The sequence below is a fragment of the Astyanax mexicanus genome, chromosome 21, assembly GCF_023375975.1.
Source record: "Astyanax mexicanus isolate ESR-SI-001 chromosome 21, AstMex3_surface, whole genome shotgun sequence".
Taxonomy (NCBI): domain Eukaryota; kingdom Metazoa; phylum Chordata; class Actinopteri; order Characiformes; family Acestrorhamphidae; genus Astyanax; species Astyanax mexicanus.
In genome coordinates, this window is record NC_064428.1 from 42,049,266 (window position 1) to 42,070,918 (window position 21,653).

At 42.4% G+C, this 21,653-nt stretch overlaps 1 protein-coding gene across 1 annotated transcript in view; it reads right to left on the bottom strand.

The window, feature by feature from the left end:
* The window catches only part of LOC103031902 (uncharacterized), a 58,951-nt gene that overhangs the window by 1,398 nt on the left and 35,900 nt on the right, over nt 1–21,653 (bottom strand). The window contains exons 25-70 of the mRNA XM_049469925.1: nt 21,213–21,333; nt 20,935–21,116; nt 20,682–20,837; nt 19,606–19,736; nt 19,372–19,505; nt 19,192–19,286; nt 17,641–18,614; nt 17,465–17,552; nt 17,234–17,380; nt 16,938–17,146; nt 16,747–16,850; nt 16,534–16,652; nt 16,268–16,432; nt 15,969–16,168; nt 15,209–15,321; nt 15,013–15,119; nt 14,713–14,889; nt 14,421–14,626; nt 14,144–14,244; nt 13,938–14,056; nt 13,690–13,845; nt 12,335–12,549; nt 12,159–12,244; nt 11,949–12,076; nt 11,510–11,635; nt 11,125–11,318; nt 10,931–11,025; nt 10,661–10,791; nt 10,452–10,576; nt 10,209–10,326; nt 9,909–10,121; nt 8,871–9,041; nt 8,646–8,783; nt 8,480–8,529; nt 8,241–8,373; nt 5,554–5,636; nt 5,312–5,438; nt 4,657–4,847; nt 4,426–4,516; nt 4,178–4,307; nt 3,846–4,027; nt 3,209–3,364; nt 2,928–3,061; nt 896–1,029; nt 572–666; nt 193–430 (exon numbers count right to left, since the gene is read on the bottom strand). Of these exons, the coding sequence (XP_049325882.1) occupies nt 193–430; nt 572–666; nt 896–1,029; nt 2,928–3,061; nt 3,209–3,364; nt 3,846–4,027; nt 4,178–4,307; nt 4,426–4,516; nt 4,657–4,847; nt 5,312–5,438; nt 5,554–5,636; nt 8,241–8,373; nt 8,480–8,529; nt 8,646–8,783; nt 8,871–9,041; nt 9,909–10,121; nt 10,209–10,326; nt 10,452–10,576; nt 10,661–10,791; nt 10,931–11,025; nt 11,125–11,318; nt 11,510–11,635; nt 11,949–12,076; nt 12,159–12,244; nt 12,335–12,549; nt 13,690–13,845; nt 13,938–14,056; nt 14,144–14,244; nt 14,421–14,626; nt 14,713–14,889; nt 15,013–15,119; nt 15,209–15,321; nt 15,969–16,168; nt 16,268–16,432; nt 16,534–16,652; nt 16,747–16,850; nt 16,938–17,146; nt 17,234–17,380; nt 17,465–17,552; nt 17,641–18,614; nt 19,192–19,286; nt 19,372–19,505; nt 19,606–19,736; nt 20,682–20,837; nt 20,935–21,116; nt 21,213–21,333 (7,288 nt within the window). The remainder of the gene's footprint in view (nt 1–192; nt 431–571; nt 667–895; nt 1,030–2,927; nt 3,062–3,208; nt 3,365–3,845; nt 4,028–4,177; nt 4,308–4,425; nt 4,517–4,656; nt 4,848–5,311; nt 5,439–5,553; nt 5,637–8,240; nt 8,374–8,479; nt 8,530–8,645; nt 8,784–8,870; nt 9,042–9,908; nt 10,122–10,208; nt 10,327–10,451; nt 10,577–10,660; nt 10,792–10,930; nt 11,026–11,124; nt 11,319–11,509; nt 11,636–11,948; nt 12,077–12,158; nt 12,245–12,334; nt 12,550–13,689; nt 13,846–13,937; nt 14,057–14,143; nt 14,245–14,420; nt 14,627–14,712; nt 14,890–15,012; nt 15,120–15,208; nt 15,322–15,968; nt 16,169–16,267; nt 16,433–16,533; nt 16,653–16,746; nt 16,851–16,937; nt 17,147–17,233; nt 17,381–17,464; nt 17,553–17,640; nt 18,615–19,191; nt 19,287–19,371; nt 19,506–19,605; nt 19,737–20,681; nt 20,838–20,934; nt 21,117–21,212; nt 21,334–21,653) is intronic.

The window sequence follows — 21,653 nt, forward strand, 5'->3', positions numbered from 1 at the left end:
AATGATAATTAACGTAGAGAGTACTGTACGGATTGTTACGGTAATGATCATTAGCACAGAACTGTGTAGAATGTTACAGTAATGATAATTAACGTAGAGAGTACTGTACGGATTGTTACGGTAATGATCATTAGCATACAGAACTGTATAGAATGTAACAGTAATGGTCTCTTCAGATGAGCAGGTTCTTACCCTGTGCTGTAGCAGCGACTGTCTGGTTGGTTACGGTGGTCACTGTGGTAGTGTTGGTGGTAGCCGTGGTTGTAGAGACGGCGAGGTCTTTTCCTCCGATCAGTCCGATATTCAGCGTCTCCAGATCCACCTTGTACTGCTGATCCACCCAGAACTGAACCTCTGTAGAATTCTCAAACAGCTTCAGATCAGGCAGATTCACCCCCAGGAGATCACGTACCGTCCCCACGCTCAGAGCCTGAAACACAGGGGTACACAGAGTTACTGCAAGTGTGGAACTGCAGGCGGAGGAACGCAGCTAACACAGGAACACAGGAACACAGAGACAAGTCCTGACTGTGCTTCAGCTGTAGTGCGGAACTGTGGGACTGTCTCGTACCGGGAGAACCGCAGGACTCAGGCTCTTGAAGGTGGCGATGTCCATGCTGATGTTCAGAGCGGAAAGAGCTCGTATATCCTCCACCGGAGCGCCACCTACAGACAGGTGCAGAAATATGACATATAACATTGCAAAGACTGTTATTATTGTAAAAATGACTTTATTTTCTATCTAGTTTCTAGTTTCTAACTGTTGTCCATCTCGCTGGTGTCTTATCAGTTCTCCCTGCCCACTCCTCCACTAGACTAACTAGATATTTTACCCAGATAAGAGCTGCTGAGTTGATGTTTGGTGAAGGTTAGCTGAGGTGAGGGTGTACGTTACCTAGGTAAGGGCTGATGAGCAGGTAGAAGGTTGTGGGGACGCTGCGTTGGCTGCTGAAGGAGGAGTTGGCGATGCTGTACAGAGCTGATTTCTGATCTGCTGTACAGGAGGATACTGTCATAGAATTTGCTTTCCTGCATAAAGAAAAGAGAAAAGAAAAGCAGAAACTGAGTGGATAAATCTGAACAGATCAAGGGAAGCAACCTTCATCAAGGCCCAAAAAAGATAAGAAGATTTCTATGTGAAAACGTCTACAAAACTGCCTGAGTTTAGCTGAAAACCATAGTTTATCATTGCTAAATCTCTATAAATCTCTTTGCAGAAGCCGATGTACGATATTTCAGTATATGTGTACTTATAAGTCTGTTGAATCTTGTAAAAGAGACCAAACAGGCCCGCTGCAACAAGGCAAGCAAACCAATCAAAAGCCTAGGGTCCAGAGCTGACCTGGGACCCCCAGACAACAACTGGTTATAAATTGAATGCTTCGACAAACTGTGTGAGCGCATCTTTAAATTCTATGATGGTCAATGCAGGAAAATACAACCACACTGTTATCAGACAGTAGTCTGACCGTTACTGTCTGACACTAGTTACTGACAGTAGCGCCAGCCTGGTTAATCATTCCTGCAGCGGCAAAATATGAACCTTCAGCAAAAGATAATTTACACTGGACAAATTTATATAAAAAATAAATTTAGCAGCATGTTGTTTAAACAGTCCTGCTTATGAATACCTTTGCTCTTATAACATTGTTACAAGTATTTTGTTACTTGTTGGTTTTGAGTTGAAGGTACAACAAAAACAAGGCTGTGGTAAGAATACCTTCGACTTTTTAATTCTTGTGGTTTAGTAAAGGTCAAGACTGTTCTCCAGTGAGTAATTTCTATTTAGTCTGGCTGTGTGTATAACAAGAATTTGCATAGTTATTAAATTAGCACTGTCAAACACTGGAAAGATGAGTAGTAAATGTCAGACTCTGCATTCTGCTCATATCGTCTGGTCTCCAGTTTTTTGCAGTGGATTAGTGGGAAAGTGGGGCATGCTGTCTGAGATCAGGTCTGAAAACTAAATTCAACCTTTAATTTGAGAAACGAAAGGGAAACAAAAGAAGTAATGAAATATCTAAATAAGTATTGAGTGAGGGGCCTTTCTTTAAGTCTATGTCGGGATCTTGGACACTTTCTTGGAAACTATTTTTCATTTCCTAAATAAAAGGGTGTCATGTGACTTTTGACTCAAACTGTTGTTCTTTCATTGTGACATCAGCTATACCCCCAGCCATGCCTGACCATGGCTACTGAGTTACAACACATGGTTCACCACCATCAAACTCTTTCTTTTAGTAGGGTACCCCTCTACATTCCCACAAAAACCAACAGAGATACGAGGCCACCTAAAGTTCAGCGACCTTGGACATTATAGTCTATTGAAACCTTATCAACACATTGGAACCAGTCTTTGTCGTCTTGTGGCACATGCCTGAACATAAGGTGATTTGAAAGTTTTAATTTTCAAAAATAAGGTATTAGGTAAAAGTGGCCCAACTCTATATCCGGCATTCATCTCAACAGTTCACGCTCCTAAACTGAAGCTTGCGCGCTAAAGGGCTGCGCTTTTCGTGAAGTTTAGTTTCATCTTCTACGGCATCACAGGAGCTATCTAGGAGTTTCATTTTTTGCAGCTGGGCTTATCACTATTTAACCCCATTTTTTGGCTGTGCTCACTTCTTCGGTTTGCATGCTTGTTTTATAATCTTCGCTAAAAAGCTTTTTATTTACCTTAGATGCTGTAGCATCGCCGCTTTAGAAACAGGACCTCTAATTTAGTTTAAACAGAGAAATCAGACCAAATATTTATGAGGTTTGTTATCTTGTTATCCCTCCCTCACTGCTTTCTTCCATTTTCCCCTCTTTTCACGTATATTTTTAATTCTGATCTTGATGTTCAGATGCATAGCCAAGTGTGTATACATTTCCTGCAGCTAGTAAATAGTGATGAGTGTGAGTTATGTAGAATTGTGTGAACTTACCTCAGACTATCAGCACTGATGGTTTTGAGGACTCCAGCATCCAGGGAACAGAGGTTACTTCCAATCGCATTTAGTTCAGCAGTTCCCAGAGTGTTATTAACCACACTGAGATACCTCATAATCACCGCTTTACTCTACAACACAAATACACAGAATTAATGCTCAGAACTAACTTTTCTTTGTCCCTAGTGCCAACTGGTGGCCGTCTTTCAGATCAGACACAGAGAGGTTAAGATATATTAACAACACACCCTCGTTATCCTCGTTAGAGACATTCCTACCTGTTCTGAAGTCCAGCCTCCGTTAACGGTGTTCATCAGTGAGGACAGCGTGTCGATCGTGGAGACGTTCCACTTGCTGATGTCGGAAACAGTGGCTGCGCGGGACGTGGAACCCAGAACCTGCACCACACTGTCTGAAAGACCTGATGGGTACAGCTGCAACACACAGATACCATCGACAGGTTACAAACCACAGACACCATCGACAGGTTACAAACCACAGACACCTTACTACACAATTACTACTGAAAGAAGTCCTGAGACACGTCTTAATCTGTGGATTCAGGTATAAAGTTCATTTTGTGGAGGGAAGACTCTAATTCTGAAGCTGCAGTAAAGTGGACGAGTCTGTCGGGTAAGACGTTAGCCTAAACGCTAACCCAAGAGTCTCGCTAACACTTGACAAGTCCGTCTCGTCGGAGCTACAGAATCAAGACGTTACTCTGGGTCAGGAGGTTCTGGTGTGATTCTGGCTTATTTCTCCTACACAGAATGGTAAGAGCAGACTTTGGATGTTTGGATGGGACATGGTGAAAGCTTCCATAGGCGCAAATGTATAGGTGTCCCAAAACTTTTGCTTGTACAAAAAATCGTAAATCACGACGAGTTAAAATGACTGGTGTTCAGTAACACAGACCTGGTTTAACTTGTTCAAGATGATGGCCTGGAAGCTGGTGTCCACCACTTTATCAGTGATGGACGCCAGGTTGTCCCTCAGGACAGTGATGTCCAGACATGCAGCAAACTGAGTGGAGTCGTAGCCAAAAGGAAATGATGGATCTGCAATCGTCGCCTCTGTGATGTTTCCTGTAGTGCAAACTGTCAGATAAAAAGAGGGACAGAATTCAGTTTCGACATTAACACATATAACTCCATTCATATGCTGGACACAAACTATTGTGATATGGTGAAAGCAAAGAGTAAATTGATATAAATTGGATAACAACATTCCACATTATGTACTGATACCTGCTGCTGCGCGTCCGGTGATTTTTAAATTATAGCTGAACTCTGTGAAGAATTTCCTGAGCTTCACGATCGAGATCTTCTGCTTCTTCAACACTTGAATGAATGACTTCAGATACGTTCTCTTTGTGGTCTAAACAAAAAAAAAAACACAATATTTTAAACAATTACAGAACACAGCCTGAATGATGAACCTTCACATCAAATATGCAGAGAAAACAACAGATAAGTAACTAATCATATTTACATACAGAGCTAAAGATTTCCCAGAAGTCTCGTTTGAAGTAGAGGGGAAGGCTGCCCAACTGGTTCAGAGTGTCCAGAGTCCATGTTGAGTGATTCCTAAAGAAGAACACCACATTAATGAGGTCATAGCTGGTCTGTTAATATCCTTCAACAAGTCCGTCACACGTCCAACGTCAAGTTCTACCTAAGCTTATAACCACATGTCCAATATCCATAAGATTTAATGTCTTTCTCACCCGTATGAAGTGTTTCCAGAGAATAGCAGTGTCTGTATGGCGGTGACCTGAGAGTCAGAAAGATCTCCACAGTTCTTCAGATTCTCCAGGATGAGTGGATCAGAGTTCTGGATGTAGGATGGGTTCAGTGTGCAGATCATATTACCCAGAACCCCCACCTGATCCCTGCTCAGCCTACCTCCAGATATACCCTACAGAAATACAGATCATATGAGAGTGAGACCGTTGGTTTGGATGTTTGCTGTTGCTGTTTGCTATTCAAGAGTCAAAAACAATGACCGATATCTAGCAGGTTTGATATCTGGACCAGTCGTCAACTCTAAATCCAGTAACATGAAAACTGCTGCCAAAAATAGTCCAAGAGTGGAAAATCGAGAGTTGTACAAAATCAAAAGGCCATATTCTTTAAATGGTATCTCTGGTGTGATTTCCTGATGATTTTGTGGTATGTTCCTCATGGTGAGAGATCATTTGTCGCTGAAAATACGCAAAGTTTGCTAACCATACTCTATTAATATATTCACGATTACAAGAACTACAATTGCATGGTGTGAAGAGTACAACCATCTGACCACTCCTGTAGTCCTGTAATATAAACCTGTCATCATTTAAAGGCTTGTCAGTGTGAGTGAATGTGTAAATGTGTCTGGTTTACCAGGCAGTTCTGAGCGTTGCTGAATAAGACGGATGGTTTGTTGAGAACGCTGGAAAGAACTGAGAAATCTGCTGAACCCAGAGCACTGAAGTACGACCTGCAGTTCACCGACTGAACCTTATCGTAGCTAAAACACACAGAAATATACATTACTGCATCTTCTTTACATGCTTATTTGTGAAGAATAACATTGTGCTTTAATTGATAGTAAAAAATTTCCTAATTTGTCTGTTGTTACACACCTGTAGTAGAGCAGCAGGTCAGAAGGTAGGTCAGTGAAGTTCAGAGTTATGTCCTCTTTCACATAGTTGTACATGCAGGTTAGCTACAACACACAACAGACTAAGTTAAAACATGTACAAAAGTTTTAAAACATCTCAAAAAGTATTAGTTCTTTTGAAATTACATCCATCCATCATCTACCACATATCCGGGGACCAGGTCGCAGGGGCAGCAGCCTAAGCAAAGAGGCCCAGAACTCTCTCTCCCCAGCTACATTTTTAGCCTTTCTAGGGACACCAAGGCATTCCCAGGCCAGCCCAGATATAATATCTCTAGTGTGTCCTGGGTCTCCTCCCAGTCAAACGTGCCCGCAACACCTTACCAAGAAAGCATTTAGGAAGCATCCTGACCAGATATCCGAACCGCCTCAGCTGGTTCCTCTTGACGTGGAGGAGCAGCAGGTCCTAGCATCTCCTGGGTAACTAAACTCCTCACCCTATCTCTAAAGGAGAATCCGGACACTCTGCAGAGGAAACTCATTTCCGTCGCTTGTATTCACATCTAATTTTTTCTGTCACTGCTCAAAGCTTGTGCCCGTAGGTAAGGGTTGGAACATAGATCGACCAGTAAACAGAGAGCCTTTTGGCTCAGCTCTCTCTGGAACACAGCAGATCAGATGATTAGCCTGTTGACCTTGCGTTCCATCCTTCCCGTACTAGTAAACAAGATCCCGAGATACTTGAACTTCTCTGCTTGGGGCAACAACTCATTCCCAACCCGGAAAAGGCACTAATTTTTCATCCTGGCTGCATCACACTCAGCTGCAAACTGGTCCAAGAAGAGCTGAAGGTCTTGGCTAGATAAAGCCAACAGGAATACATCATCTGCAAAAAGCAAATGTGAAATCCTGAGGTCACCAAACCGGACTCCGTCCACCACTTGGCTATGCCAAGGAATTCTGTCCATAAAGATTATGAACCAAATCGGTGACAAAGGGCAGCCCTGGTGGAGTCAAACCCCACTGAAAACCAATCTGACTTTTTGCTGGCCATGGAAACCAAGCTCCTACTCCATTTATACAGGGATTGAATGGCTCATAGCAACAAGCCTTGTAACCCATACTCCTGTATCACCCCCCACAGAATACCCCAAGGGACATGGTCGAATGCCTTCCCAAATCCACAAAACATGTGAACCAGTTGAGCAATCTTCCATGCCCCCTCCAGAACCCTTGCAAGGGTAAAGCGCTAGTCCAGTTTTTTTTTCACGACCAGGACAGAACCCGTATTGTTCCTCCTGTACCTGTCAGACTCTTATCTCCAGTACCCCTGCCTAGACCTTACCAGGGAGGCTGAGAAGTGTGCACCCCCTAAAGTTTTCTTAAAAAGAGGAAACCACCAAGAGCCCCCGATGTCTGCGCGTTGCAAAAATGTTGCAAAGATGTGTTAGCCAAGACAATCCTACAACATCCAGAGCCCTGAGAAATCAGTCCGGACCTCATCCACCTCCAGAGCTCAGACACCAAGGAGTTTTCTGACTACCTCAGTTATGTCAAGTGAAGTGAAGTGAAGGATGAGTCCTTGAGTGAAGTGAAGGATGAGTCTGTGGAAGATGTGCTGGCAGGGTTAAGAAGATTCTCAAAGCATTGCTTCCACCATACCCGGTCAAGGTCAACAGCTTCCCCCCTCCACCATATATAGTGTTAGTTGGGAACTGCTTTACCTTCCCTAATCGCCTGACAGTTTGTCAAAATCATTTTGGAGCTGACTAATAATAATTTGGCCGTACCAAACGAATCCCACACCCAAATTTTTGCGTCAACAATGACCAATGCTGCAACCTGCTTGGCTCTTCGAGACCCATCTGCCGCCTCCAGAGTCCCACAAGCCAACCAGGCCTTAAAGGACTCTTTCTTTAGCCTGACGGTCTCTCTTACCTGGGGTGTCCACCACCAGGTTCGAGGATTGTCACTACGACAGGCACCAACAAACTTGCCGCTTCAACAATGTCGTGCTTTCTACAGAGAAGACTTTCTACTAGATTTTTTGAAATCACATCATTGCTGTGAGAATTCGGTTGTATTCAGTCAGAAGAAACTCTTGGCCATCCTTGCTAACCTCAGAACCACTTTCAATACTAGCTTACCATTCATCAGGTAAAATGATGAGGATCTGTAGTAACTCCATGTAATCTTTCCTCTGGTGCTCCACAAGGCTCTGTTCTTGGCCCTCTTTTTTACCCATTGCCCTTGATCGAAATCCTTACAACCAAGCTAAGACATTTACAGTAAGTAAAAAAATGTTTCTTTAATCCAATTTATCATGCATTCTTTAGTCCAGCGCCCCACGTTGACTTTATCTCCCCTCAAACATACATGCATAATTATCCACTATAACAACTTTTAAAAGTTTAAACGTTTTAAAAAGAACATTTTAATCGATTGACACCACTAATAAAAACCTGACTGTCAGGTCTCTACAGGTTGGACCTATCAAATTAGAATGTTTGATATCTAATAATTACTTAGCTCATCCATAAAGGAACATTGGTAGTAAAACAACCCTTTCCTGGGTGTCCAAAAAAAGTCCTCAAGTCTGTAGAGTAAAGTTTGTAAAGTTTTATCTCTGCACTGAATAGACAGCAGAGCTCTTCTGTCCATCATTCTCAATCAGATCATACCATCAGTCGAGTAGGAGAGTGAATCTACCTGAGACTCTTTCAGGACGACCTTGTTCCTGCCTGTTCGTGGTCTACAGGCTTTCACCAGCTGTCTGATCTTCTTCTGTGATAAAGTCTGTACTGAGCTCCCGGTGAATCCCTGCAGTACTGACTCTGACAGCCTGCAGGGGGAGACAAAAACACACATTTATCACCAGGAATCTGTATTTCCAGCAGTAATTATGTAATAACATGCTTTAGATATATCAGTATATTAAATTAACTCACTCTTCTGTATTGTCACTGGCACTGGCGACCGGACCGAACAACACCAAAGCCTAATAAAACAAGCAAAGAAACAAAAAGGAGTCAAAGCATTTATTGGAATATTAAATTCTACCACTAAATCATGTTATACTCAGAAAGTAGAGCATGAGCGTAAGTTCTCTGTTACCTGCTCTTGTTTCCAGCTCTTCTTGTTGATGAGCGTCACGTTAACAGAGGTTGGAGACGACAGAAGCACAGGTGGGATAAATGATGCCAGAGCATCCGGAACATTCTCCACCACTTTGGTCTGATCTACAGAAATGATCTGGAAGGAAAAAGAGAAAATATCTGACTGAAGTTGGGTTCCCTTTAAGTAATCCTAAGGTAATCCTGTAACTGTTTCTGCTGTTACCTGCTGGACGTAGGTCTCCTGTAGAATCACTGGTGCTGACAGAATGTTGGTAATGAATGTTGGATTCTGGGATACAGTCAGAAGCTGAGTGGGTGGGATGCTGGAGATGGTTGTTGAGGGAACGCCTCCAATGAGGGTGCCCAGAGTCACCAGAGAGGAACCAGTGTCAATCTGTCAATCAGAATATCAAATCAGATTTAGAATCCGAAATATCAGCTTTAATGTATCGTCTTTAAGCACATGTGAGCAGCTGTGATGCTGATTGACTTTTATTCAAAGATCTGGTTAGGTGATGGTAGACCATGCTTAAGCAACAGTATTGTATTTTTTCAAAAGCCTTTGCTTCTTTTAATCCGATGCTCCTTATGTATGAATTGTACCAGTCAAGTATTAAGGAGCAGTAAAACTGAGTTATACAGGAGTTTCAGTTTAGTTTCTTTTTCAGCACCAAGGCTGGAGCAGTATTAGCATTAGCAACTGACCAGGCTATGCGCTATCTCTTTCGCCATTCAGAGGTGAGTATATCAGACTGTAGCCTGCACGTTTACCATGTTAAAACAAGCTACATGGGACAAAACTCTAGTTAAAATCGCCTTGGATTACAAGAACACTCAGGGTTCTTGTCGCTGTGGGGCAGCATTTACTAGTGCTGCTAAAGTAGTGGAAATTTAACCTTACTGGAACTTAATGGAAGGGCAGTTTTCAGGAGAGAAATCTGTGTAGATTAACATGCAGTGCTTGTTTGACATTTGACTTGAAGGATTACAGTTTTGTTTACTTGGGCCCCCAGCAGTGAGTTCTGCTGAATTAGGAGGGAAACGTTGCGACACCCCTGTTCCTTACTAGTGTCGCTTTAAATGCACCTTATAATTTTGTGCACCTTATAGTCCATAAAAAATTGGTAACTTACGTGTTTAGATAGATAAATAGATATAGTTTCATAGTTTAATTTGTTGGAGTTTCTCTTTTAAGCCATGTATCATGTTTGCATTTAAAATGGTTAACTACAATAATTTTGATATACTTGTCGTCACTTACTTTGTATCCTGCACCAGTGATGCTCTGGATGAGGGCATTGGCCTGACCCTGGTTCCAGCCAGGGACGATGCTGAGAGTGGGCAGAGTGCTGTTAATGATACTGGGGGAAACACTGGATATCTGACCCTGTGTCAGACCAACGCTCTGGTTTCCAAGTGTCTGGATGGTGGTTGTGGAAATAGTGGGGAAGTTTGCCACCAAAGCTGCTGTGACCTGAGAAAAGAAGAGGATTATGGGTATCTCACACTGTTACATTATGATAGCTGACTTGGTATGAGACTGGGCCAAGTGGTTGATTACCTCTGGATCAATTTCACTGCAGAATTCTGTGATCATGGACAGGATGTTCTGGCTATCTGAAGCTCCAAGAGAAACAAACGCAGATCCAGGAGCTCCACACAAGAGCACATCTTGCAAACTACTCACACAAAAAGAGCAATCAAACATATGAAGTGCAAAAATATAGATAAAAAATATATGCAGTACATAAATATGATCTGATGGGTCAATGGATGGATTGAAAATGTGTGTATAGTGTGTTACCTGAGTGGGTTGTAGGCAGGGTTCTGGGTGAATAACTGGGAGCTGTAGTATTGCGTCACATTGGCTGGAATTTTTGAATTGTTGAACAGCTGGATGTTCTCAGAGTTTTCCAGGAACACACCGATCTACAGAACACAATAAAACCTCAGTGTGTACAAATTACCCTGATCACGAACACATTTAAAGATAAGAGGGTGTGTGTTTGTTACCTTGCTGTCTGATACAAAGGACTGGAGGTCAGTGAGGGTGATGAAGGTGATGAAGAATCCAATGTTGTTAGAAAACCAGGCAGTGGAGTTCAGAAGGGGATCAGAGGAGTTATAACAGCGTGGAGATCCATCTACAAGATACAGATATGCTCACATACATAAACCACAGACACTCATTTATATATAAACTTAATAAATGTGTAGAGACTCCAGAGTACAGATGAACATACAGAGGGAGAGATAGAAAGAGATAAATGTAGCTGTGCTTACCACTGCTGTTCAGATAAGACTTTATAGAGCTGTAGACATCAGCTGGGGTGAAATCAGTGCCTGAGAAATTATAGTTGTTCCCCAGAAATGAAACCCTGATCAGAATAATAATAATATGTTATTTTTAGATCACAGAAAGATGTAATTCTTAACGATGATAGAATGATTTAACACCACACCAAACACAGACTCACAGTTTCCTGTAGGACAGGCAGGAGGCGCCGCTGAGCTGAGTGGAGTTGATGAGCTGAGAGGTGAGGAAGGGCAGGTACCGACCCAGTCTGACATTAAACCACTGATCCACCTCATCCTGAGACGACGCACTGAGAGCACGAGACCAAACACATGCCAACGTCTGCCTGCCCACAGCTGCAGATACAACCGGCTCCTGCACAGAGATCCAGAGGGAGGAAAGAAGAGATAGAGAGAGGAATGGAGAGAACAGAGAGCTTTAAATATGGATTACTGCATTAAATACATCTGAAAGAGTCAAACTGAGGGAGAAACAGCAGGACTGAATGAATGAAGAAGACTGAGAGTAAAGGTAGAGGGAGAAAGAGGGGATGAACACAGGTGTACCTTCTCCAGGTACTGGTCGATACTGTTGTAGTTGTTGAGGAACGTGCAGAGATCTGACACGTTACCGACTGTGTTCGTCCCATTCAGAAACTGGCTCAGTTCTCCTGGAGAGATGGAGTCCAACAGCTACAGAACAGAGAGAAGAAACACAGTTACTATAGAGAGAGAGATAAACCAGCACTACTGGACTGACTGGGTTACTCATGGACTGGTCAGTAACAGTGCTACTGGTCTGACTGGGTTACTCATGGACTGGTTAGTAACAGTGCTACTGGTCTGACTGGGTTACTCATGGACTGGTTAGTAACAGTGCTACTGGTCTGACTGGGTTACTCATGGACTGGCTGGCTGTTGGCTGTATTAAAGACTGGATCATTCACTGTGGTTCTGGCTGAATCTGAAACTTGCTTTTTCCTCTCAGGTTTAAAGTCAGCAGTACCTCTTTCTGTCGGTTGGCCGGGATGATGGACAGAACTCCACTCAGGTCAGGAAACCCAAAACTGAGGAAGAAGCTCTTGAGGAAGACAAAGAAGCTCCCGCCACTATAGCAACGCAGACCATTCGGACCTGTAGAAAAATAAGAGCAAATTACAGTTCGCAACTTGAATGGTTAACTGATTAATTGATGTATTAATTTTGAGTGTTGTACCAGTGAGAAGCTGCTGGATGCTGTTGAAGATCTGAACCTGTGTGTTGTCGTTGAAAGCTGATTTCAGAGAGTTTAACTTGCTGACTCTGTTAGAGGATAGGAAACAGGTTATCACAACTTAATTCAGATCAGTTTACACCTAAGAAATCTCTATTAGGAACACTAGTGTCTCTTACGCTGTCTGGCTGGTGTTGCAGGACCGGTTTCTGATAATGTTGAAGTACGGTGTCACATCTGCAGAGGAGAGGCTGGAGAGGAAGGGACTGAGCAGAACATTTACCCACTGCAGAACTTCTGAATCAGGCACTGCTGCAGAGGACAGTCCCCCTCTCTGCAGGATGTTCTGGAGGAATGCTTTCTTCACATCACTGGAGTACCGGGATTCATTTAGCTAAGAAAAAAGAAGATTTACGGTTTACCAAGGGATTTCGCAGCCTCTTCTAATTTTCTTGCCATGCTGTGGCACTCAATTTGATTGGTAATCCTGGATTACCGCTGGCAACTGAAGGACCTAAATGTACTGTGGATTTGCCTGGAAACCCTTGTTATGTGTGGGTATGAATTATCCTGCTGAACAGAGCCAGGTGGAAGCCCTACAATGAGAGGCAGCAACACATGTGTCTCCAGGAGGTTCTGCACATAGCGAAAAGCTAAGGGATGAGCAAATGTCGTATACAATGCTCCCCAGATTGTCAATCACACCAGCAGTTGGGGTAGTTTGTCGCTTCACAGCAATGTAGCATTAAACTGCTCACAATGTAAAAACTCCACTCTTATACCCTACTGTTGTCAGATCCCAGGCAACAGAGTTTGGCTGATGGATGGCCTAGATGCCAATCAAGTTGTTAAGAGTCCAATGATGGGCCAAAACAGAACACCTCCCACTGGAGATAGATGTTAGCCTCCAGGCTAGGGATCCAATGAAAGAGGGTTGTGAATCAGAGCAGAAGAGTTAACGACAAAGATTTAAGTTCAGTAATGTAGAGTTGACTCATGTCACCCAGTTTGTCCCTAAGCCGAGATCACAAGTGGTGGAGAATGCGGGAGGGCTCCCTAATAGTCCAGTAGCAGGGGGGAAACAAAAAGCACAGAACCAACGACGTCTTGTTTGTACCCGTACGGCATTTCTAAGCGTTTTTTTGCACTTTCTCTGTTTGTTCTGGATTACTGACCATTTTTATTGTTTGGATTTACCCGATTCAGTACCATTTTTGTAGGATAAACCTGCTATTGGTTCCTCTAATTTGTCTTGTGTGACACCCCAAATTTGATTATGTCGATTTGTTATTCCAGCAAGTTTATTTTTGTATAGTACCCTGTATAGTACTTATCCACAGTGGCAATTTAAAATATTTTAGAGACACAAAAAAATAATTAAAACATGAAAAAAGACATAAATCCCATCAGGACCATGCTGAGATCTAACACATCCACAAAATGCATCTACGACAATTATTAGGTTTGCCCTGAATGAGCAACATTTTTTGTATGATTGTTGCAGATCTATGAATGTATTAATGCAGAGAATTACCAGGATGTTGGGAGTGAGGATGTTGAAGAATGAGGTGAATTGGTTGGGGTCAATGGCCGCCATCACAGTGTTTACATCCTGTGGACCATGGAGTTGAGAGGGTTCGGAACAAACTTCTGCCAGCTGGGATGGAGTTAGATCCTCTGCTGCATTTACCTGTATTTGAAAAATAATTTTCAACAAAAATAAGACAGTTGAAAGTTTCTTATTCATTAAGCATTGCCTGAGGTAAATGTAAGGTAACTCACTCCATAGAAGTCCTTCTTCAGACTGATGAAATCAGAGAACGAGGCAAAACTCCTAAATCGACCAAAGTTCTTCACCAGCCAATCAGAATCATTGCTCACTGACTGCACACAGGACTGACCTGAAACACCAGAGTATGTTACACACTGTTAACTCATACATATAAACACAATAAAATATACAATTATACCCAGAAAAACAGCCCCACCTTGGCTGGACTGGTACACGAGGTAGTCCTTTGTGTAGCTGAAGACAGTCTTGGACTGCAGTGCAGAGAGATCACTGTACACATTATCAAACCCCTTCACTCTGCAAACCCAAACACACAGCAGAGAGTAAATAAATAAATGATCTAATGATTCATTAATGGATGAGAGAGTGACTCAGTGGAAAGGAGGAAGAATGAACTAATGAATAAATGTGTTCCTGTGGAGAACACTGTGCATGTGAACACAGGTGTGAGTGGATTTAGATCAGGAACCTACATTTCTCTGTAGGAGTCACAGTTGATGTTCCTGGGGATGACTGACAGGGTGTTTGGACCAATCCCAGGAAGGAAGAGGCGGAGATAGGTCTGGAACCACAGGGTAAAGTTCTGTGGACTGAAGGTCTGGAAGCGGGACACCAGAGACTCCAGAGTCATGTTTAGAATCGTCTGTGACACCACTGGAGGAACGCTGGTCACGTTTATCTGGAACAGACAGGATTATGAATTAGGTTCTGGAAAAAAACTTGGAATCTAGATACAGTAGAGAACATGATCACAGTGGTCCTCACCTGTCCTGCATTCTGGTTGAAGGTAGTAAAGAAGATATCCAGTTGCTTTGTATCTGAAGACCTGAGCACACTGTTGAAGACCTCTCTAACCACAGACTCATTTCCCATCAGTCCTGAACCCGACTGCAGGATCAGCTCCGCTTTCTGTTCACCAGTCAGTAAGTTTAACACTGCCACCTACAGGACAAAATATGGATATCACATCTTTTGTAGTTGTTGTGGGAAGATTCTTCAAATTTTCAAATTACAACAGGAATACTTAGGACATGAGTAGCAACTGAGTGAAAAAGAGGGATTTACCCCAGAAATGTTGAATTCTCTGAGCTGAAAGTTGGACAAGTAGTTGGAGAACTGGCCAAGGTTAACAGTGAGCCAGTCTGAATCTGTCTTGATGTTCTCTTTGCAGGCTGAATGAGATCAAAGCAGATTAACAAAGTGGAAAAGAGTAATGATATGCTTAATGTAGTGTTTTTTTATGATGTTCTAAGATACCTACCTGGTTGATTAAACTGTTGCAGAGATTTCTTAAGGTGGGCCACCAGAACATCCACAAGTTCCTGTTTTCTAGTTTCTGGCATTTTCACAGAAACACTGCTCAATCCCTCAACACTGGTAGGATAGAAGATAGAGAATTGAATTGGTTATCGGTTCAGGAACTTTCACAGCTTTCACAACAACTAAGAGCGATTGTTAATAAAACGTAACTATAACCTGTTTTCTGCATTGCAAGATACAATACAGGCTACAGGCCACCCAACTCCTGGTACAAGCAGTGGTCATCTCACACCTCGATCACTAAAATGCGATACTAAAATTCCTCCTGGCCTGTGTTGTAAACCCTTTTTTGCTGGTCCAGAACGCAGCAGAGTGCCCCAGTCTTCAACCAGCCAAAACCAATGGGCAAATATCACCCCACTGCTCTCTGAGCTCCACTGGCTACCGGTTTCTGCTCATATTAAATTCAAAGCTCTTACGATTGTCTACAAGGTTATGATGATGGAACAGTTCCTCCTACCCGCACTCACTCCGGAAGATCTATGGTACCTCCCAACCTCCAGTGAATGTTACCTACCTTTACCAAACTTTTACACAAAGCAATCCAGACTGTTCTCTTACAGAGTTGCCCAATGGAGAAACAAACTACCTTCTACTACCAGATCAGGAGTGTCCCTCTCTATCTTTAAGAAATTTCTAAAAGGCCATGCCATCATTATTTGAAATTCGCTTAGTCAAATGTAAGACTCCAATGCACTCACATCACTCGGTAGTTGGTGCAGTTAGTGTTGGTGATGGTGGTCACTAGCATCTCTGCAGTGAAACTGGGAAGGACAGGAATCAGCTTGATGTCAAACCACTTCATCCAGTCAGAGGTCTTAAACTGTGGGAATTCTGTGCTGATGATCTGGAAGGTTCTATTCATCATCACATCTCTCACAGCAGGAACTATTTGGTCGACCTGCAGAGAAACCACGCAAGAGGTGTGAATGGAATCTCAGGTCAAGTCACAGATGCCACCATGCTTACATATTTGGGATAGATTGGGCCTGCCACTTACCTTCAGATCAGAGAGCGCTGTTAAAAATTCATCCACGTTGTTGAAAGCATCTCCAGTCTCTAGTCTATTAAACACTCGGTCGATCTGACTTGTGCTGTTCAGTGCTCCAGAGGTCAGAGTGAGTTCAGCTGCTTGGCTTGGGGTCAGCAGATCCAAAGATCCAAACTGCAACATAACACAAAATAAGCCGTTAGAGCCTTTGCCTAATAGACAGCATCAAACCTTTAAAGAATTTTGAACTGATTCAAAGATATGATGTTACTGACGCTGGAGAAATTTTTATTTAAAATTTGAAGATCTTCCAATTTGGCAAAGCTGAAGAACTTGCCAAAGTTCTTTACTAGCCAGTCACTGCTTCCAGAAGTACTGGAAATGCACCCGGGATCTAAAATCACAATACAACAGTCGAGAATTGAATCAGAACATTCCATTGACACCATGGTTTATTAAACTGTGCAGATAGAAAGTTTTCATTGTACCTGAAAGATCAGATCTCGATAGGAAAGGAATGATGAAATCAGTAACGATTGAGCTTTTCTGATTCGTTTTCATCAGTGGTTCTTCTGTGCCAAATGCCTCCAACCTGAATTGTCGAAGTAAAGATCAGTTAAAAAATGGCACGCCCTAAATTTCACCTGTGCTTTTTAAAAATTCCTTCCGCCATACTTACACAACTCGGAAGGTCTGGCAGCTGAAGTTCTTGGAACTGAGAATGGTAAGGAATTGTGTGGACACTGTTGGCAAGAATGGTCTGAGTTTGACCTGGAACCATGTAGTGATGAACACAGTATCTGTAAGCTGTGCAGCACTGAAGTTGTTGACTATCACTTCTCCAATGGCGTCAAGAACATATGGATCAGGCTGACTGGTGTTGAGGGTCTATAGAAGAAAGCCGAAATTTAAGCGTACAATTCATATGAAATTTGAATAAAAATTCTTATTGAAGGAATAATCGACAATGATTACCATGCTAGAGTAGTAATCCAGAGCTTCGTCCAGAGATGTTGAAAACCTCTGAATGAAGAGCACCCAGACGCCCTTGGAGTAACTTTCGTTTTTAATCAGATTGCATTTCAGAAGTGTGGCCAGATCATTGGAGGAAAGTGCAGTAACCTTGAAAAACAGAAGACAAATAAATCAGAGACAGGACCAGTAGAGAGACAGATATTTTTTTTATTTGGGTCGTGGAGGACTCACTGATGAACAGGCAAAATCAGATATGGTGAAGTTGCAGAGCACTGTAGTCAAACCTCCAGATCCGACCTGATTTTCAAGCTGTTGACTGCTGAAAAAGATGAACACAGGTAAAATTAACACGTCTCTTACTTTCTTTAGAATTTACTTTTTTGTTTATGCCAAAACCAGAAACTCACCTGTTTACACCTTCACAAGGGTTCTCTGGTGTTGTGGGAACAGAGCTAATAACACCAGGCGTAGTGATGCTAGCTGCATTGATATTTGTGGAGGGGGTGATTGTGGAGGTAATGGAGGAGTTGATTGTGGAGGTAATGGAGGAGTTGATTGTGAGGGTAATGGAGGAGTTGATTGTGGGGGTAATGGAGGAGTTGATTGTGGAGGTAATGGAGGAGTTGATTGTGGGGGTAACAGAGGAGTTGATTGTGGGGGTAAAGGAGTTGATTGTGGGGGTAACAGAGGAGTTGATTGTGGGGGTAACAGAGGAGTTGATTGTGGGAGTAAAGGAAGAGTTGATTGTGGGGGTAAAGGAGGAGTTGATTGTGGGGGTAAAGGAAGAGGGGATTGTGGGGGTAATGGAGGAGTTGATTGTGGGGGTAACAGAGGAGTTGATTGTGGGGGTAACAGAGGAGTTGATTGTGGGGGTAAAGGAAGAGTTGATTGTGGGGGTAAAGGAGGAGTTGATTGTGGGGGTAAAGGAAGAGGGGATTGTGGGGGTAATGGAGGAGTTGATTGTGGAGGTAATGGAGGAGTTGATTGTGGGGGTAACAGAGGAGTTGATTGTGGGAGTAAAGGAATAGTTGATTGTGGGGGTAAAGGAGGAGTTGATTGTGGGGGTAAAGGAAGATGGGATTGTGGGGGTAAAGGAGGAGTTGATTGTGGGGGTAACAGAGGAGGGGATTGTGGAGGTAATGGAGGAGGGGTTTGTGGGGGTAACGGAGGAGGGGTTTGTGGGGGTAACGGAGGAGGGGACTGTAGGGGTAACGGTTGCAGCAGAACTGATTGTAGTGTTGACCAGACCAATATTCAGGGTATTCAAATCAGACTGTTTCTGCTGGGCTGCCCACTCCTGAACCACTGTCGAGTTCTCAAACAGCTTCAGATCAGCAATGTTCTCCCCCATCAGATTCTGCACTGTGCTCACACTCAGGGCCTGGAATCAACACATTTTTATAAACACAATTTTTAGTATCATAATACCATCTATTGTTCATTTTTTATCAGATTCACCCAAGTACAGCAAAGGTAATTAGCCCATCCACTCTCTAGAACTCTCTCCATACTTGGTAATGTGCTTGACACTAGGTGACTAAAGACAAGAGCATGCCTCCTGTGATATGTATGAATTCAGACTCCGCCTCTTTTCCAACTGCCACCAACTGGAGGAAAGCACCAGATTCCCAGCTCTGATACATAAGCTAGCAGACGCCAGTACCAAACAGCATCACAATGGGAGTGATGAGGAGAGAGCGCCACTTAATGTACCCACCCAGAGAAAAACAGCATGACCTACTGTACTCTCTCTCTCTCTCTCTTTCTCTCTCTCTCGGACTCCGGCTGCTGATAGAGAAGCAGCATGACCTACTGTACTCTCTTTCTCAGACTCCGGCTGCTGATGGAGGAGCCATCCTCGGGCCATACTGTCAGCATCTTAGTCTGCTGAGCCATTTGGAGTCCTATACATTTTTTACTTAGTAAAAAATATGTATATATTGCTTAAGCCATTTTACCATAATAACATCAGGGTTCAGGCTAGAGAAGGTGGTGATGTCCATGCTGATGTTCAGAGTAGAAAGAGTTTGTATGTCCTCCACAGGAGCTCCACCTACAAACACACAAATAAAGAATTTATACGCAAAATGTAAAGAAAATTGTGTACGTGGGTCTGTTTTTGTGTATCTTTTTGTTACCCAGGTAAGGGCTGATGAGGAAGTAGAACGTTGTGGGGTCACTGAGCAGGCTGTTGAATGAGTGTTTGGTGATGTTGTACAGAGCTGATTTCTGACCAATAGAGCATGAGGACACATCCAGTGTCAATGCATTCCTGCAAAAAGACAAAGAAAAGTAATGTGGAACAGATCTTATAAACGTAAGAATATTAAATATGAATTTCTATGAAAATACGGATGCGTTTTTTTACTTACTCCACATTCACAGCATTGATAGTTTGGAGGACGCTGACGTCCAAAGAACAGAGGTTGGAGCCGATCGCATTAAATTCATCAGTTCCCAGAGTGTTCCCCACTTTAAGATACTTCGTAATCACTGCTTTACTCTACAACACAGAGATTGAATCGTTCTGATAAATATTAACATCTTAGCACAGTTTCTCTATGTTGCAACATACCACCAACATACCTAGTGGTTGTTTAGGAAATCACAGCTATCAGTGGTCATAAACTGATACTGATAGCAATATTTTAATCAAGTAAATTCCTCTACAATCTCCACAAGGTGTGTTTGCCAACAATGCCTATATAATCTGCAAAGTAACAGTAATTTGGTCCACCCATCAGGTTCTGATTATCCCCTCAACAGGCCAAGATTTTTGTGAATTTTCTGCCTGACATTACACCCCTATATTTAGAGGATTTTTATTCAAACACATAAAAGCTTTAATGTTTGAAAAGAAACATTGCTGAAAATCATAATTGTTATTGTAATAGATAGTCAAAATCTAATAAATAAAATCATAAAATTGTTTCATTCCTGAACAGTTCATCTGTTATATGTCTATGATATGTCTAGATATGTCTATTTTCAAACCTGCAGAATTTGGCTTGATTCCTGTTACTGATCTGGAATAATTAAGTGGAGTAGAGAGATTTCAAACCCTCAAATTTTCAGAATGAAAATAAGTTAATTTACTGTATTTAATTGTGTCACCTACACCTGTAGCCCACATACAGGACAAGGCATGTTAATAGGTTAAGCAAGTTTTGACTTTAAGCTGTGTTGTGGGAGAGGTGGACTTTGGTAGGTAGATTATTGGATGATGGTTGGCATGGGTGGGATGAGAAAAGGATGTAGGTGTCCTTTTCAATGTGATGCATGCACAAAATATTGCAATTTTACCTGCAGTAGTGAAGGATTAGTGTTGTATTTTCAAGTCAAACATCAAACTTGATTTTTTTTGTTTGTTAAAAGAACTAGATGAGACATTAAAGCAGATAGGGTAAGACAGTAATGATGAGTATTAAACCAGAGCTAGATATAGTACCTGTTCTGAAGTCCAGTCTCCATTATCTGAGTTCATCAGTGAGGACAGGGTATCAATTGTGGTGATGTTCCACTTGCTGATGTCACTAACATTGGCTACACGGGAAGTGGAGCCCAGTAACTGTACTACACTCTCTGGAAGACCTGATGGGTAAAGCTGAAACACAAACCCACATATACAATCAATTAATACCCACAATCCAGACATTCTATAGATCATCTCCAATACCAGAACCTGATCCTGCAACACTGACCTGGTTCAGTTTGTCCAAAATGATCATCTGGTAACTTTCATCCACCACTTTCTCAGTAACGGATGCCAGGTTCTCATTTAGTACAGTAACATCCAGACACAAATCAAACTGGATGGAGTCGTAGCCGTAAGGGAACGAATCATCAGCAATCGTCACGGCCGTGATGTTTCCGACAGTACAGGCTGACAAAAACAGACAGACACATTTAGGAATTATATGTACTTTTACTCCAGGTACACACATCCATACACAACAGAGTTACAGGTAGTTCCTGATACCTGCAGAATGCTTGTAATCGGTAGCTGTGGATGATCTGAACAGTCGTCTCAGTTTCCACTTTGGAGTCTTGTTCTTCCTCAAGGACAGCATGAATGATCTGTAATACCTTTTCCTTACAGACTGAAACAACACACAAACACATTTTTAGAACTAAATTATACAACACATTACACTAGTGCATCTCAAAAGCATTAGAATTTCATTGATACTATACTTTATTTCAGTAATTCAGTTTAAAATGTGAAACTCATATATTATATACAGTAGATGTCATCTGCTGGTGTTGCTCCACTGTGTTTTATTATCAAGTCTAAAGTCAGTGCAGTTTTGTTTTCCCACAAAATCTTACAGCACTTCATGCTTCTCTCTGCTGGCAACTTTTAAGAAGATGCATTGATGATCTCATTTTCCAGCAGGACTTCGAGTACCAAAACCTCTTC